Here is a 15744-nt window from a genome sequence, read left to right as displayed (position 1 = left end):
CCACTGCCCTATCCCACTCAAATAATGGAAGGCAAAAATCTCATTTTTTTCATATTCACTGTAATTGCTATTTGTTTTCTCCATGGTAGTTTATGTCGTGGTTAGTCATGGTAGATTATGTAATTTGAAGATGTACCCCTATACCTAGACACTATATCTTGAAGGCTCATAGGATTTTCTTTTTGTTATTTAGATTAAATTTCACTAAGTCTCTGAGTTTGGTGGAAGAACTCGGGTTTTCATGGAGTTTTATCTTTCATTTTTAGTCAGTGTAGGCAGTAGTAGCAAAATTTGCCTGTTTGTGTTGTGGGGTTCTCATGAGGTGCCCTCTAGTGCATCTGACTGCTTATTATAAAGTCCCTGCTCCCTCCTGCCTGTCTCTTTGCCTCCTCCCCCATCTCCCTCACACCAAACTCATGACTGCACCAAGACAAGGTAGGGAGGTGATTAAGATCATGCATGTATCAGCAACACCCCCCCCCCCCCCGCCAAAAAAAAAAAAAATCATGTACTTTAAAGCCACACTGTCAGTATTTGAGTCTAGCTTTCCTTAGTTAATAGTTAAGTGGTTTGGGGTAAGTTGGTTAAAACTTGTTTGCCTGAGGATTGCAAGTTTGAGGCTGTCCTTGGCAACTTCGTAAGACTCTGTCTCAAAGAAAAAAGGGCAGGGGATGTAGCTTACTGGTGGAGCAGCCCTGGGTTCAGCCCCCAACATGGGGGTCATGCTTGTGTGCCTATTTCCTGAACTGGAATATTTTAATAATTGTAATGAGAATTTCCTCCTTTCATATGCCTCCCTCCCTAGAGCTGTATTCTGCAGCCTCACTTTGTTATTACCACCTATCTTCTTAGTCTCATAATTCCTCATTTTCATGAAGTCCTTACCATTTATTTATGACCCTCTCTCCCCTTTTTTAGCCTAGATTTTATTCCTGATTTTCTGTAGTACTAATGTGCTGTTTATATTTCCATTGTCACCATCACTGCCTTCTTATTCCCTATTCAGGAACTTGCAAGAGTCTCCTTCATTTCCTACATAAAAATTGTGTCTTTTAGCTTAACATTCCCAAGAGACCCTCCTGCAGCTGCTCCCCACCTGTGAAATCTGGTTATTTCCCACACAGCTCCTGAGTGCCAGCCAAGGCAGGCTGTTTTCTGTGCACTGTGTTTAGCCTATCATAGGGCTTTCCTGCACACATTTCCCTTCTCTCTGTCAGGTCTGTGTGTATTTCTTCCTTTGTTTTAAGCCTCAGTTTAGCACTCATGTATGCCAAGACCTGTGTGTTAATGAACCCCACTCCAGTATAAACAATTTTTAATTTGATTTTTAAAAATACATCAAGAGAGTTGTGGTTATAAAAACAATGTTTGAAAAACAGAAAAGAAAACTTATAACCTCAATATCATAATGTATATGTTACTGTCATTGCTTTATTTCCTTCCAGCCTTCTTCTATTTTTTTTTTTTTTTTTTTTGTATTGGGGTAATGAATCCAGGGACATTTAACCATTGAGCCACATCCCTAGCCTTTTTTATTTATTTTGAGACAGGATCTTGCTAAATTGCTATAGCTGGTCTTGACCTTGCAATCCTCCTGCCTCAGCCTCTGGAGTTAATGGGATTAAAGGCATGAGCTCCCATGTCCAGCCCTTTTTCAAAACTTTTATGAGGATTTCTTTTTAAAATATTTATCAGTCTGCCAGTATTAACTGTATATGTATTGTGTCTAGTATTTTAGAAGCAAGACCCTTCTAGGTCCTCATAGTCTAGTTTTCCAAGTGAGACTATGATCAACATTAAGAACCTTAAGCCTACTTCTAGTAAGTATTTGGAGCAGTTTACAATAAGAGATTGGGATAAAAAGATGCATATATTCATATACACATTAAGATGGGACAGATGAAACGGCAAGAATCAAGTAATTTTGGACTAGGAAAGATGCAATAACTGATTGAAAATCTGAATTACTGTTTTGTGAAAAAAATTAGCTTCTAGCAGCCAAGGCAAAAGGGGGAATTCAGAATGGTATAGGGTAAACACTGTACAGGAGAGCAAAGAGAACTGTTTAGGTAAGAGACTATATGTATACAGGTTTATTATTATTTTGTATAGCACTTGGTTCTTTATTTCAGTGTTGCATTGTTCTCATTTGTTATTGTTTTACTGTTTGGTTTTCCTATCTAGAAGGGAAGCTGCTTGCTGCCTATTCATCCTAGGTTGTTTGGTACATAATTAATGAATAAATCACATACAGGAGAAATGTGAAATATTTGTAACATAGTGAGACTGGAGTAGAGTTTTGTTTTTCAGCTGCTGGAGCTGATTTCGTACATACCTCTTAATTTTAATAATTTTAACATAAGTTTTGATAAACTTTTGGTAGTTTTCAACTACAACAAAAATGAAAGGGAAGAATGTAACTCCCTAGCATCAGCTTTATGGCGAAGCACACATGTAATTGTTTAGAATTGAGGGACTCATAGTATTGCATATAGAATGTTGGTTGCTTCCAGGCTGTGTGGGATAACTTCATCTATTCCAACATGTAAGTTTTTTTAAGCCCTTCAACAAATGAGAAATGACAGCACTAACAAAGTGTTTGTGAGTCCTTCTGCCATGTTTGGGGGAATTAAGTAATGTGATAAGACAGTAACTCCTGAATGTTGAGGAAGGGATAAAAGTTCTCTTGATCTTAAAGTGACCTGGTAAACCTGATCTGGCTGTGCATGGTTTTCTCTTTAAATTCAGCAAATAAAGTTGACACATTTTATGACACAGAAAAATTTCCTAAAGAAAAAGAGAACTCATGAATTTAATTATTATTATTTGTGTGTGTGTGTGTGTGTGTGTGTGTGTGTGTGTGTGTGTGTTATGGGGATTGAACCTAGGGCTCATGCATGGTAGGCAAGTACTCTTGCACTGAGCTACGTCCTCAGTCCTTTTAAAAATTTTTAATTCAGAACTGGGACTATAACTCAGGGGCACAGCACTTTCCTAGTATGTGTGAAGCACTGGGTTTGATACTTAGAACCACATAAGAATAAACAAAGGCATACTGTCCATCTACAGCTATAAAAATTTTTTTTAAAAAATTTAAAATTTTGAGACAGGTCTCACTAAATTGACTTGAACTTGGGACCTTCCTGCCTCCCATGTAGATGGTTTTTTTGTTTGTTTGTTTTATGGTGCTTGGGATTGAACCCAGGCTCTTGTGCTTGCAAGGCAAGCACTCTACCAACTGAGCTATATCCCCAGCCCTCCCATGTAGATGGGATCAGAAGTCTATACTCCCATGCCTGTCAAACCTCAGAATTTTAAAAATAATTTGGGCTGAGATGTAGATCAGTGGCCAGTTGCTAGCTTTGACTGCTTAAGGCTCTGGGTTTAATTTCCAGCACAGCAAAAAAGAAAAGGAAAAAAAAAAAAAGTAACTTGGTCTGGCATCTTGCATTGTGATCTAGTCTCTCTCCCTCACCCCCCTCTTTTCTCATTGGAAAGGTATGTCATATATATATTTGAAAAGCAAACAGATTTTTTTAAAAAATTATCTCATATAATTGGGGGAAACACTGGTGTCATAACATGAGTAAACAAAATAGTAATTGTATTTTAGGTGTGGAGTTCTGGGGTTCTTATTTCCTTTATATACTTTTCTGTATTTCTGAAAATTTCTACACCAAGCAAGTAGAATCATTGTAAAACAGGAATTATATCCAGGAAAATTTATTAAAATAATAATGGAAAAAATACATAGTAAAAAGTACTGAAATAAGAGTCAGGTAACCTGAGTCAGCTACAGCTTACTTGTGGACCTTAAATATCCATTGTGTAACAATGGCAAGGAAATGATCTTCCCTGACCTCAAAAGAATATTGAAGGGGCAAATATAATGTGAATAGAAGAGATTTGCTTTGAGGTTTTCAGGTGAAGACCTTGAGTAAGTAAATGGAAACAATTTCCATTTTGCTAAACTAAATTGTTACCTTTCTTGAATTTGACTCATACAGAGAAAGCAAAAGCCTCCAACGGATGTGTCCTAGTGCACTGTTTAGCAGGGATCTCTCGCTCTGCCACCATTGCTATCGCCTACATCATGAAGAGGATGGATATGTCTTTAGATGAGGCTTACAGGTGAGGACAAGAACATGTCTTGTGTGAGTGGCTTTTCATTTGCCCTGAAACACAAAGAGATGAGAGTGGAAAACCAGATTAAAGCAAATGGTGATTATTTTAGTCAATCTCTTTACAGGTTACTTTGGATTTTTAAGTGGTGTTGCAAAAACTGGAAAAGAATGCAGTTTTATTATTTAGCATTCATTCTGCTGTAATATGTCAGATTCATCCTCAGCTACTTTTTAAGTTTAAGGAAAAATGCCAGGCAGAGTGCTTATTCCTTTTCTTAGTTGGAGAAGTATCATTTGTTCTAATTTATTTATGAAGGAAAAAAAACTCCAATAGAATATACTCTACTTCAAACTTTGTATTGCTGTGAGGAAAAAGACTAATATAGGCAAGTATAAAACCAAATAACCATAAAATCCATTCACTAATTTCTTACATTCTGGTCAGCCAGATTTTGCAGTGTATAATTTTGACCAGGTTGCACTCTTATATTCTCAAAAGGGAAGACAGGCAAGTGGAAGTACTGCTAAGGGCTGGAGTTTTCTTGGTGATTTATGAATCTGTTTCCTCCTTTCATGTGATAAAGAATAAAAAATATAGACACATGGAGCAGGCCTGTTTTAACATTGGACTTTCTTCTCAAATTGTAAAATTGGAAGAAGGAATGAGCAGCCCAGTTTGTCCTTTGAGGCAGGAGACTGGCAGGGATGGGCCCTTGTTTACCTGCACCAGATCCCTCTCCTTCATTCTTCCTTTGTGCCTGACATCATTCTGCTCCATGCAGAAACCAAAGGCCACACCATTGTATCATTCGAGGAAGTCTTAGCATGAGGACTCTACATTAATATTTAAACAGTAGTTGAACTGCTTATTTCTAGCTTTGTTAATTTGCTTTAGACAACTTGATTTCCATGGAGTTTTTAATTTTTCTTGTTCTTGCAGATTTTCAGCTTTCGTAGTATCCTGACAGGTATTCATGAGGTTTGGGGGCCACGGAAGAATTTTTCTTACATTTAAGAGCCTTTGTTTCTCAGTGAAACATAAAAGCTGCTTATTAATAGTTCTGACCCATTGATGAATCTTTTTAAACATATTGCAAAAATGTACCCAGACATCAGATAGACCTGGCTTTGACTTCAATATCGTCATTTGACCTATGTGGTTTTAGGCAAATCATCTTAAAGATTTTATGTACCCTCATGATGGGGAAAATGGCACCCCACTGATTTAGGGTAGGTGTGAGGACTGAATAAATAATTTAGTGCGTTAGCATAGTACTTAGCACCCAGAGACCACTTTGTAGCTGGTTATTCTGTCATACAGAGTATAAAAAGAAGGAACTCAGAATGGGGTGCTTTCACCATCTGATACCATTTTTTTCTTTTTGTCATTAAAATGTGAAATGTCTTGAGAAATGACCATGGTGACATTGTTGGGGTAATACTGGAATATTGAAGCTGGCAAGTGGCCATTATACTGTACTTCTTTTGGTTGCACTAATGTGTGTGTGGCAGGGTGTCATTGGTGTTGGCCAAAGAATACCCTCTTAGCAGTTGCACTGGAAGCTTTGAAATGAGGCTAAAACTAGAGCTTTTGGGTCTGGCACCTTCTCTCTAGCATGCACCCAGAGTTAGAGTGCCCCCAACACAGAAGTTCTTTATATTCTCCACCTTGAGGCACTCTGTGAACTTATAAACCAATCATCTTCTAAAATATTTAGGAAGGTTTAATAACCCCTTCTTGTTTACTCACTTGATATTCTTAAGATAAAGTGTAGTATAAAATTCAGTTTTTGATTTTTTTTTTTTTTTTTCTCTCTCCATAGATTTGTGAAAGAAAAAAGACCTACTATATCTCCAAACTTCAATTTTCTGGGCCAACTCCTCGACTATGAAAAGAAAATTAAGAACCAGACTGGAGCATCAGGACCAAAGAGCAAACTCAAGCTGCTGCACCTGGAAAAGCCAAATGAACCTGTCCCTGCAGTCTCAGAGGGTGGACAGAAAAGCGAGACGTCCCTCAGTCCACCCTGCGCTGACTGTGCTACCTCAGAGGCAGCAGGGCAAAGGCCTGTGCATCCTGCCAGTGTGCCCAGCATACAGCCATCACTGTTAGAGGACAGTCCACTGGTACAGGCACTCAATGGGCTCCACCTGTCCTCTGACAAGCTGGAAGACAGCAATAAGCTCAAGCGTTCCTTCTCTCTGGATATCAAATCAGTTTCATATTCAGCCAGCATGGCAGCATCCTTACATGGTTTCTCCTCATCAGAAGATGCTTTGGAATACTACAAACCTTCAGCTGCTCTGGATGGGACCAACAAACTATGCCAGTTCTCCCCAGTTCAGGAAGTGTCAGAGCAGACTCCAGAAACCAGCCCAGATAAGGAGGAAGCCCACATCCCTAAGAAACCCCAGACCACCAGGCCTTCAGAGAGCCAGAGCAAGCGACTGCACTCAGTAAGAACCAGCAACAGTGGCACCCAAAGGTCCTTCTTATCTCCACTGCATCGAAGTGGAAGTGTGGAGGACAATTACCATACCAACTTCCTCTTTGGCCTTTCTACCAGCCAGCAACACCTCACCAAGTCTGCTGCTGGGCTGGGCCTAAAGGGCTGGCACTCAGATATCTTGGCTCCCCAGACCTCTACCCCATCCTTGACCAATAGTTGGTATTTTGCCACAGAGTCCTCTCACTTTTACTCTGCTTCAGCCATCTATGGAGGCAATGCCAGTTACTCTGCCTACAGCTGTAGCCAGCTGCCCACGTGCAGCGACCAAGTCTATTCTGTGCGCAGGCGGCAGAAGCCAAGTGACAGAGCTGACTCACGGCGGAGCTGGCATGAAGAGAGCCCCTTTGAAAAGCAGTTTAAACGTAGGAGCTGCCAAATGGAATTTGGAGAGAGCATCATGTCAGAGAACAGGTCACGGGAAGAGCTGGGGAAAGTGGGCAGTCAGTCTAGCTTTTCAGGCAGCATGGAAATCATTGAGGTCTCCTGAGAAGAAAGACACTTGTGACTTCTATTGACAGTTTTTTTTTTTCCACAAAAAATATTCCCTGTAAATCTGAAATATATATATATATGTACATACATATATATTTTGGAAAATGGAGCTATGATGTAAAAGCAAGAGGTGGATTAACACAGTTGTTCTCTTAGCATCTACATTTGAGAGATCGGCTAATAACTCTCTCAAGAAAAGTGGAAGGGCAGATGTTAGAATCCCCCCTAACCGGAGGAACCAACTTGTATTCCGTGAATTGTACATCTTATTGCTCCTACAGTAGCAACTTTTATTTGGTGTCAGAGGACAAAATCCCGTACCATTTTCGTGTTATGCTACAATGAGATCTCAAATACTTGTCTTTGTCTAGTCCCTTCCATAGTGCACCTTAGTGCTGAGACTGAGCCAAGCTGGTGGGTCGGGTGGGTAGACCCTCTTAGGGACAGAACCTAATGGTAAATCCAAGAGAAATGATCCTATCCAAAACTGACTCACAAATCCAAGCTCACCTGACAGCTGAGTGACACAAGCATCATTCTGCTGCACGGACCATTAGGGGCCTCGCCCAGATCTACTTTAGAACAAACCCAGTACCTCAGACAGGACAGTCGGGGCTTTCACCACTACCATGTCTGGGAGCCCGTTTTCTAGGCATTGTGAATAGGTTGGTAGCTAGTCACACTTTTCAGACCAATTTAAACTGTCTATGCACAAAATTCCAATTGGGCCTGGATGGACTAGTTTGTTTTCTTCCTTTTCTCAGCTTTATTAAGAAAGAGAAGAGAAACCATCTAGCATTCAACTTAGCCACGAGTTTGGCAGCCTAATGATTTAAGCCAAGATTGGGAGGCTAAACAAGTCTACCTCCCTCTTAAGAATCAAAGAGTTATTTAAAATGGGATTGTTAATCCTTTAATTGAAATTAGCTTGGTTTAAAATCAAATGTGAATTATCTGGGTTCATAGCAGAGCGTCAGCACCTTCGAGTTCTCAGCCAAAGTGGATTTTTCCATTTCTGTTTCAATGCATGGATCCAGTTTGTAAAAATGTAACAACAGGCAGAATTTTGTAGGAAAGCACCTAGAGAGGAAAACTACAGAATTAAGAAGGTTAAAAAAAAAATGCTGAGGAGAAGCAGGAAACTTATCTCCTTGATGGCATATCTCCCCTTGGCATGTGGTGGTGATGGTATTTCTATAATTTCATACTTTCAAATGTACTAATAGGACTGAGAGAAGCTTTAGGAAGCAAGGAATACTCAGAGTAAAACAGTTTAGGAAGGCAAAGAGAAGGTTGTTGAATTTTCCATTGTGAATAGAGGGGAGAGCCACAGCCAAGCTATTTTCAAAAACTATCCCTGGCATGTTTTTAGTTAAAGGGGCCTGTCAAGATGGAATAAGATCAAGGTGGTTTCTCAGTCCTTGACCTACAATCACTGTATGGAATCAATCCTGGCAGCTGAAAATAGAAGGTAATTAGAACAAGTACACAAGTGATAGTACGTATCTGCTTTTAAATTTCTTGGCTTACGTTTTATCAACTACAGTATGGTCCTTTTTCGAAGCCTTAATTCATGTCAGCAGCTTTTGGGGGTGTGGGGTGGGAGTGGGACAGATGTTATTCTTTCCTTTACTGTAAGTATAGCTAGTTGCTGACTTATATCTCAGGTTTTTCTATGTTTGAGAAATGGATAGTCCTTGGACTAGGATGTGATTTGTTTCCTATGGTGACTGCTAAAACCAGCATAGAATAACATGATTCAGAACTGACTGGCTTGATCATGGGGATTATGAACTTCACAGACATACTGGTAATGTACAAATAATGTGCTATGATGTAGTATAAAAGGGACACAGCATGAACTGCATAGGGAGCACGTTATTACTGTACTGAAAAATTTCTGTGAAATGATCCAAGTTACTTTTTATATATACATTTGTTTATGTAATCAGACATTCTCAAGGTTTCACACAGTAATTTTTGATGTGTTATGTATACACACACCAAATGTTTAACAGCTCACCACTTCCAGAATCTGGTGACATCTGTCAAACAGTTTTAAGAAATGAAAGCTATAGCTCCATTGTTAAGTAAATTTCAGGAGGCTTGGGGGACTTAGGTTCAGTTCAATAGGATCTTTGGGCAAAAATTTGCCTTGTGTCATTTAGAGTGTCTCTTGGCTATGGTCCCCACTCCTTCCTGTAACTGTGATGTACTCATATACTACAACTATTAGTCCTTGATCAGTAATGTCCAATAATCAGTTCTTGGAATCAAGACTACCATGTCAAAGGGGCAACCTCCAAGGCAAGGCCTGGAGGTGCTTGGGTCTGTGGGTGGTGTGGGGGCTGGTTCTCTTCAGCATGGAATCACAGGGGAACCCCTGGAGTCTACTAGGATGATACAGAATGGTGATTTAAAGAGTTAAAATAGGCTTCTGTGTGAGAAATGCTGGAAATTAATTTAGGACATTTGTAAAGTTAGGTGGAAAGACTGTATAAATGTTTAATATGAATATAGTGTTCTTTTGGAGTAAGGCAAGCTGTTGAATGGTTAAATTGTGCATTTCTCATTTTGATGTGTCATGTATGTTAATATGAAATAAAATCAAAACTGGTACCTGTTTATACATAAATATGAGCAGCTATAAACTTGATGGGAATAGCATCGTCCAGATTGTCAAAGGAAAGAGTGGTGGAACCTGCCCTGCTATTCTCAAATAAGGATTTAGCTCAAAATAAAATAGTGGTGGTATCAGACATATCTCATTCACTTGGAACACCGGATCAGTGGCTAACACTTCAGTGGCTGCCTTCTTTCTTTAATGTGTATACCTAAGGCACTCGATAACTATTTTGATTGATTTTAGAACACATGAGTACAAGGTTGAAAGAAAAAGATCAGCTACATTGTAATATGTAAAGACCTTATAATTTTAGGAAAAATGGAGGAAGGATAGTTCTGTTCTCCATGCTTGTCTTGGGTACTCTAATGACCTACCTCTAAGCTTATGACACTAGATATATGAGACTAGAACCTTAGTGTAGTAAAAATCATGCATTACAGGAATGAACTATTTACCTTTAGTGCAAGCAGATGGAATGACTATAAAGGGAAGCACAAGTTAACCTCGCTGAAGTTGACTGTAAAAGGCTTCTGAGCTAAAGTTGGATTTAAGAAAATTTAAAAGGATTAGACTGGGTGAGCTAGTACTAAAGGTGCCTTGGCCAGGAAGCTGCAGAAAAACAGGTGGTTGGGATAGAATCAAGGGAATGTGAAGTAACTGCCTCTAGAGATAGAAAGTAGTAGAGGAACAAGTGATTGAATAAGAGGCTTCATGTGAGAAGGTTTAGATCTCGGGAAGGCCTGAAGGTTAAGCCAACTGTCTACTTAAAGGTAGAGCTAGGAGGCTTTCAGAGAGCAACCTGAGCAGGCTAGGAGAGGACTGGTTTGGATCCAACATCTAAAATTAGACAAACCAGGGAGAAATAGGGAAGGTGTAGGTTTCTGATATGTGGAGGAAAATATAGCCAAATTGGAATGAGTCTTGAATATCCAAAGAGATTTTGTGAAGGGCAGGGTGTGTATACTGGAACTACTTGATGAAAACTTTTTAGCCTCAAAATACTCATTTTAAATAACTCTTGTCTGGTTTTGTTTTTCTGACAATGTTAGGTCTAGTAAACAAAGTGTCTTTTCTTTGAATATTTTCTGCATGTATAAATGAAAGAGGAGTTATTGCTAGCATTCTGTGAGATCCAATCATCCTCATACAGTGTAATTACACTTGGTATCTTTAAAGTGTGAAATCAATCATCTTGAAATAGTCACACCAGTCATATTGTTGCAGTTTGTGTTTATACATAAACAAGTTTCATTCTTTTGGTCCTAGCTAAAATACTACAATCAGTTTAAAAATGCTATCCCACAGGAAAAGCAAAATGTGACCTTATAGAAACTGTTGTAGTTAAAAAGGAGGGTAACTTGGGAGTTATGGTCTGGGCTCTCTCTGGTCAGGGAATTTCAAAGACTGAATTAAAAGTACTTCGTTCACAAAAGTGTTTAGCATAAATCATGCACAGCTGATAATGGAACTGATAGCCCTGAAAACTTTCCAAATAGTCATGGATACACACCAGCAAACCACCTGAGATGATAGTGATATTCAATTTAGTTGCTTCAGTTGTCAGATTTTATTTTTTGGCTTGGAGCATATGAATAATGTAGTTACTGGTTACCTGCTTTGTAGCCATGATGTTTGCTGAATGATAGTCATATCCAGGCCTAGTATGTCAAAAAATGCAAGACATTTAGTATTACCACCAATTAGTGAACAATGATACCTCCTCTGGGACACTGTATAGTTCCTGTCAATGGAATGAAGATCAAAGTGGGGAAATAAAAGCAAAATTCATAAGAAAAAGTCCACAAGAAGATTTCTCACTTCCTACTCTATCCTTCAATCTTTAGTATCAACATTTTAATTTCCTACTGAGTATATCTCAGTTTAGCTGAGGTATAAAATCAGGGAGACAAAGTTCTCAATTACACTAGAATTTTAACATGTTTGCCCATAGCTCTAATTTCTAAAGATTCCTAGTTCTGAGACTTGCTAGAGGAAATGCCAAACCTGTTAAGTTCTACAAATCAACACAACAGCACTTCAGTTTCTCAGGGCCATTAGTTTATGCCTTAGAAACTGTGTAGTACCTGTAATGTAGGGTAATATCACCAGCTTTTTAAGTCTGAAGAACAAAAGCAAGCATATACAGAGAACACTGACGTTAAGATGACCAAAAACTCATTTGAGTGCACTCTATATTCCAGGATATGGAGTTCCTGAAACTCAGTTCATCAAGTATTTCCACAGAGAATGCTAAACAGGTTCACAGTATATTTCATATTCTAGTAGTTTATCTTGTAAGAGGCCAGACTTTATACTTTAAAATATATAGAGAGAACTGCATGTATACAAGGTGCTACAAATGATAAAACTTAGAAACGCATTATAAGCTCTCATGAAATCTACAGTATACTTGTTCTTAACTGTCTAATTTACATAAATGTATATGCACAAGGGGTGAAGGCCAGCTTCTCTAATTCACCTAATAAAACAGTGTATAGTATAGTGGTCTATTTGACAATGGTCATAAATACAGATGAACAGATTGATGGACAGGTTCTTAAAAGTAGACGATAACTAAAAATTAAAAAAGGAAACTTAGGAGCTCTGAATTTGGAGGACTAGTTTGTATCTGACAAAGTTAAAAACCTGTGTTCATATATGAATACACAACCAGTGTAACTCAACATTATGTACAACCACAAAAATGAGAAGTTATTCTCCCATGTATTTATGATATGTCAAAATATATTCTAGGGCTGGGGTTGTAGCTCGGGAGAGCACTTGCCTAGCACGTGTGAGTCACTGGATTCAATTTTCAGCACCACATATAAATAAGTGACTAAAGGTCCACCAACATCGAAAAAAATACATTCTGTCATGTATAACATTTTAAGGAGGAGGGAAATACGGAAGGTATGAATTTCTGAGACATGAAAAAATGTGGCAAAATATTTAGAGCCCTGAGTGTCCAAAGATTATGAAGGCTTAGGACCACTGTTCCAGACAACAAAAATGTTCATTATTGCTAAACATTAGTTATTAGACCTTCACACTTGCCAGGAGATAAAAGCTGGATATGTCAGCTTTTCATTCCTGTGACAGAATGCCTGATGTAATTTTTAAAAATGTTTTAGTTGCCAAAGGACCTTTATATGTGGTGCTGAGGGTCGAACCCAGTACCTCACACATGCTAGGCAAGTGCCCTACCACTGAGTTACAACCCCAGCCCCAACTGACAATTTATAAGGAAGAAAGACTGACTTTGGCTTATGGGTTTCAGTCTGTGGTCACTTGGCCCTATTATTTTGGGCCTATTTTGGGCTCCCACTATCACAGTGGGAGCATGTGGTGATGAAAACCTGTTCACTTCATGGTAGTCAGGGAGAAAAAGTGTGTGAGGAAGGCCAAGGTCCCTAACCGCTCTTCAAGGACGTGCCCCCAATAACCTAATTTCCTCCTACCAGGCCCCCACCTCCCAGTACTGCCATTAGTAGGGAAACAAGTCTTGAGCATGTGGACATTTGGGGGACATTTAAAATCCAAAACCATAATATAGGCTCAAAGAAGTGAAATGGCTTACCAAAGATCAACACTAGAACTTGCAGTCAGAAGTTTCATTTCACAACTCCAGGCTAACTTCTCAACCAGTTAAAGAAAAACCACTAGGAATGATGTAGAATATGAGGTTTGTTCAAAGGATTTGACCTTAAGCAGTTATAGAAGCTGAGAAGATAGTCTTGGTTGGCTGTTTCTGCTTTAACTGAGCACAGTGAAGATGCTGATTTGGGAAGGAATGTTGGTCCAAGTGGAGGAAGAGTATGGACAAATGAGGCCTCCAAACAATAAACTCAGGCTTATACCTATTTCTCACCAGAACCTAAGTTGGCCTTTCCTGTCTAAGCCTTCATCCTCACTGCTGCAGATGACCTGAAGGATAAGCTAGTACTTAACATCTGGCCCTGGATTTGGAAATAGCTAAGGCAGAGTTCTATGGGAGCTGAGGCCCAGCTGCAGTCCCCAGTAAGGGGCCTGAGAGCCCAGAAAATGTGCATGAGATAGAGGCCTGCATAAGACCCGATCCAGTGACTTTAACCCTGGCTCCACTTGCCTGCTTCGTTTCTTTGCTGCTTCAGTCCTTTCTTCCACTAAAAACGTCCATGACATGCAAAGTACTGCACTAAGCACTTTGCTTCATTTCCTAAACTCCCATAGAAATTCAACACCATTTTGTGTTTGGCCTTTTTCTTCAGACACAAAAGGGCAGAGGCACAATGTCTGGCACAAGGGATAACCTCAATCAATGTCTGCTGAATGATTTCTACAGACTGCTGTCAAAGCCTTCATGTCCCACAAGTTTACTAGGCCAGTAAAAACAAATGGTGATTAAAATGAATCCTGCTTGTGTTGATGTAACAGAAAGAAACCTAAATGAGAGATGAATCTCCAGAGGGTGGAGACAGGGAGTCTTCATTTTCCAACAATGACATATATAAGAGACACCACAACCTGATAGACAACAAGAAAGGCAGTGTTCCATCAGGATAGGAAGAAGGAGTCCCTGATCAAGATTTGATATGATGGAAGTGGGGTGTAAAGAGTAAGAACACAAAGATCTAGATTAATTTTTTTTCATGTTTACAACCCTTAACCCAGAGAGCCTGAAGAAAATTTCATAAGGGCATGGAAGACACATAGCTTCTTAAAATTTTCTCCCTTTTCTCCATGTTTTCACTCCAGTACACTGGAATATATATATAATCTCAATAAAAAGAAACAAAAAGAACTCTGCATGCAGCATTTTTAAAACAATTCCTAGTAATTCAAATGTTCCAACTTCAGTTATCACCAAGAATTACTTCTGTTCATTTCACATGGGGCATACGCATCAAGGAAAGGAGTAGGGCAAAGACACCATGCTGGCAGGACTGCTTTCTGTCCACTGCAGTGAGGACCCAGACCTTGTACCAGCTTCAGGCCTTGGTCATATCATAGGACTTAGGCTCTATTGTCCTCTGGGTTACTGGTATCTCTGCCTCCTAAGAACAGCCTGGCAGGAGGAAGCAGCAGTGCTATAGCTTGAGCTCTCGCTCTGGCTTCATGCTGAAGGGCTCCAGCCGTTCATTCTCAGGCAGCATGCTGTTCAGCCTTTCCATCAGTGGCACAGTCTGATCAATGCCCATTTGTATGCGGCGGAGGATGGCAGACATTTCGTTGACCTTCTGGATCTGCTCGGCATATTTGGCATATCTTTTCTGACGTTCCTGCATGAAGCTAAAGAGGGTTTCTACAGACAGATCCATCTATAAAAGGCAAAAAGAGGCAAAATATGTTAAACTTTGTTTATCCAAGTCCACTCAGGAAGGTTAGGTGTCCACCATGGGATACAGAGACCCACAGGTAAAGTGGGAAGCGATTAGCTTTACAGGAGGCATCGGGATAAAGACTTTCAAGGACACAGGTTATCAGCTGCTACAACAGAACCATCTTTAGGGGAGGACTAGGTCTGTGTGCTGTTTATACCCTGCTGAAATCCTGAGATTTCTCTCTACAGAAAAGAATCCTGGTCATGGAAATCAGACCAGGATTTGAATCTGGCTACGCCACCTGAGTTGCTACTATATAGCCTTCCTATTTCCTGGTCATCTGCAAAAAACAGGAACTACAGTCACACAACACAGAACTACATTTCAGTCAACAAAGGCCTGCATACACAATAGTGGCCCCATAAGACAATAGCAGAGCTGAAAAATTCCTGTTGTCCAGTGACATCGTAGACTTGGTGAGGCTGAAGCACATTACTCACGTTTGTGGTGTTGCTGGAGGTGTAAACAAACCCACTGCACTGCCAGTCATATAACAGTACAGCACATACAATTATATTCAGTACATAATACTTGATAATAAACCACTGTTACTGGTTTGTGGATTATTTTACAATTATTTTACAATGAACTCTTCCTACTTATTAAAAAAAAAATGATAAAACAGCTAT

The 15744-nt window shown here is 39.5% G+C and overlaps 2 protein-coding genes across 3 annotated transcripts in view; one reads left to right on the top strand and one right to left on the bottom strand.

Moving 5' to 3' along the window:
* Dusp16 (dual specificity phosphatase 16) overlaps nucleotides 1–12177 on the top strand; it is an 84041-nt gene extending 71864 nt beyond the window's left edge. The window contains exons 6-7 of the mRNA XM_047548728.1: nucleotides 4008–4131; nucleotides 5948–12177. Of these exons, the coding sequence (XP_047404684.1) occupies nucleotides 4008–4131; nucleotides 5948–7121 (1298 nt within the window). The 3' untranslated portion in view covers nucleotides 7122–12177. The remainder of the gene's footprint in view (nucleotides 1–4007; nucleotides 4132–5947) is intronic.
* The window catches only part of Borcs5 (BLOC-1 related complex subunit 5), a 106565-nt gene continuing 93974 nt past the window's right edge, over nucleotides 3154–15744 (bottom strand). For both annotated transcript variants that reach the window (XM_047548732.1, XM_047548731.1), the window contains exon 4: nucleotides 3154–15052. In XM_047548732.1, coding sequence (XP_047404688.1) covers nucleotides 14822–15052 — 231 coding nt within the window. In that variant the 3' untranslated portion in view covers nucleotides 3154–14821. The remainder of the gene's footprint in view (nucleotides 15053–15744) is intronic.

This window comes from Sciurus carolinensis, chromosome 4 (assembly GCF_902686445.1).
Source record: "Sciurus carolinensis chromosome 4, mSciCar1.2, whole genome shotgun sequence".
In the NCBI taxonomy this organism is placed as follows: Eukaryota; Metazoa; Chordata; class Mammalia; order Rodentia; family Sciuridae; genus Sciurus; species Sciurus carolinensis.
The sequence above is the reverse complement of the archived record's forward strand: the minus strand, read 5'-3'. Positions and strand labels throughout refer to the sequence as shown.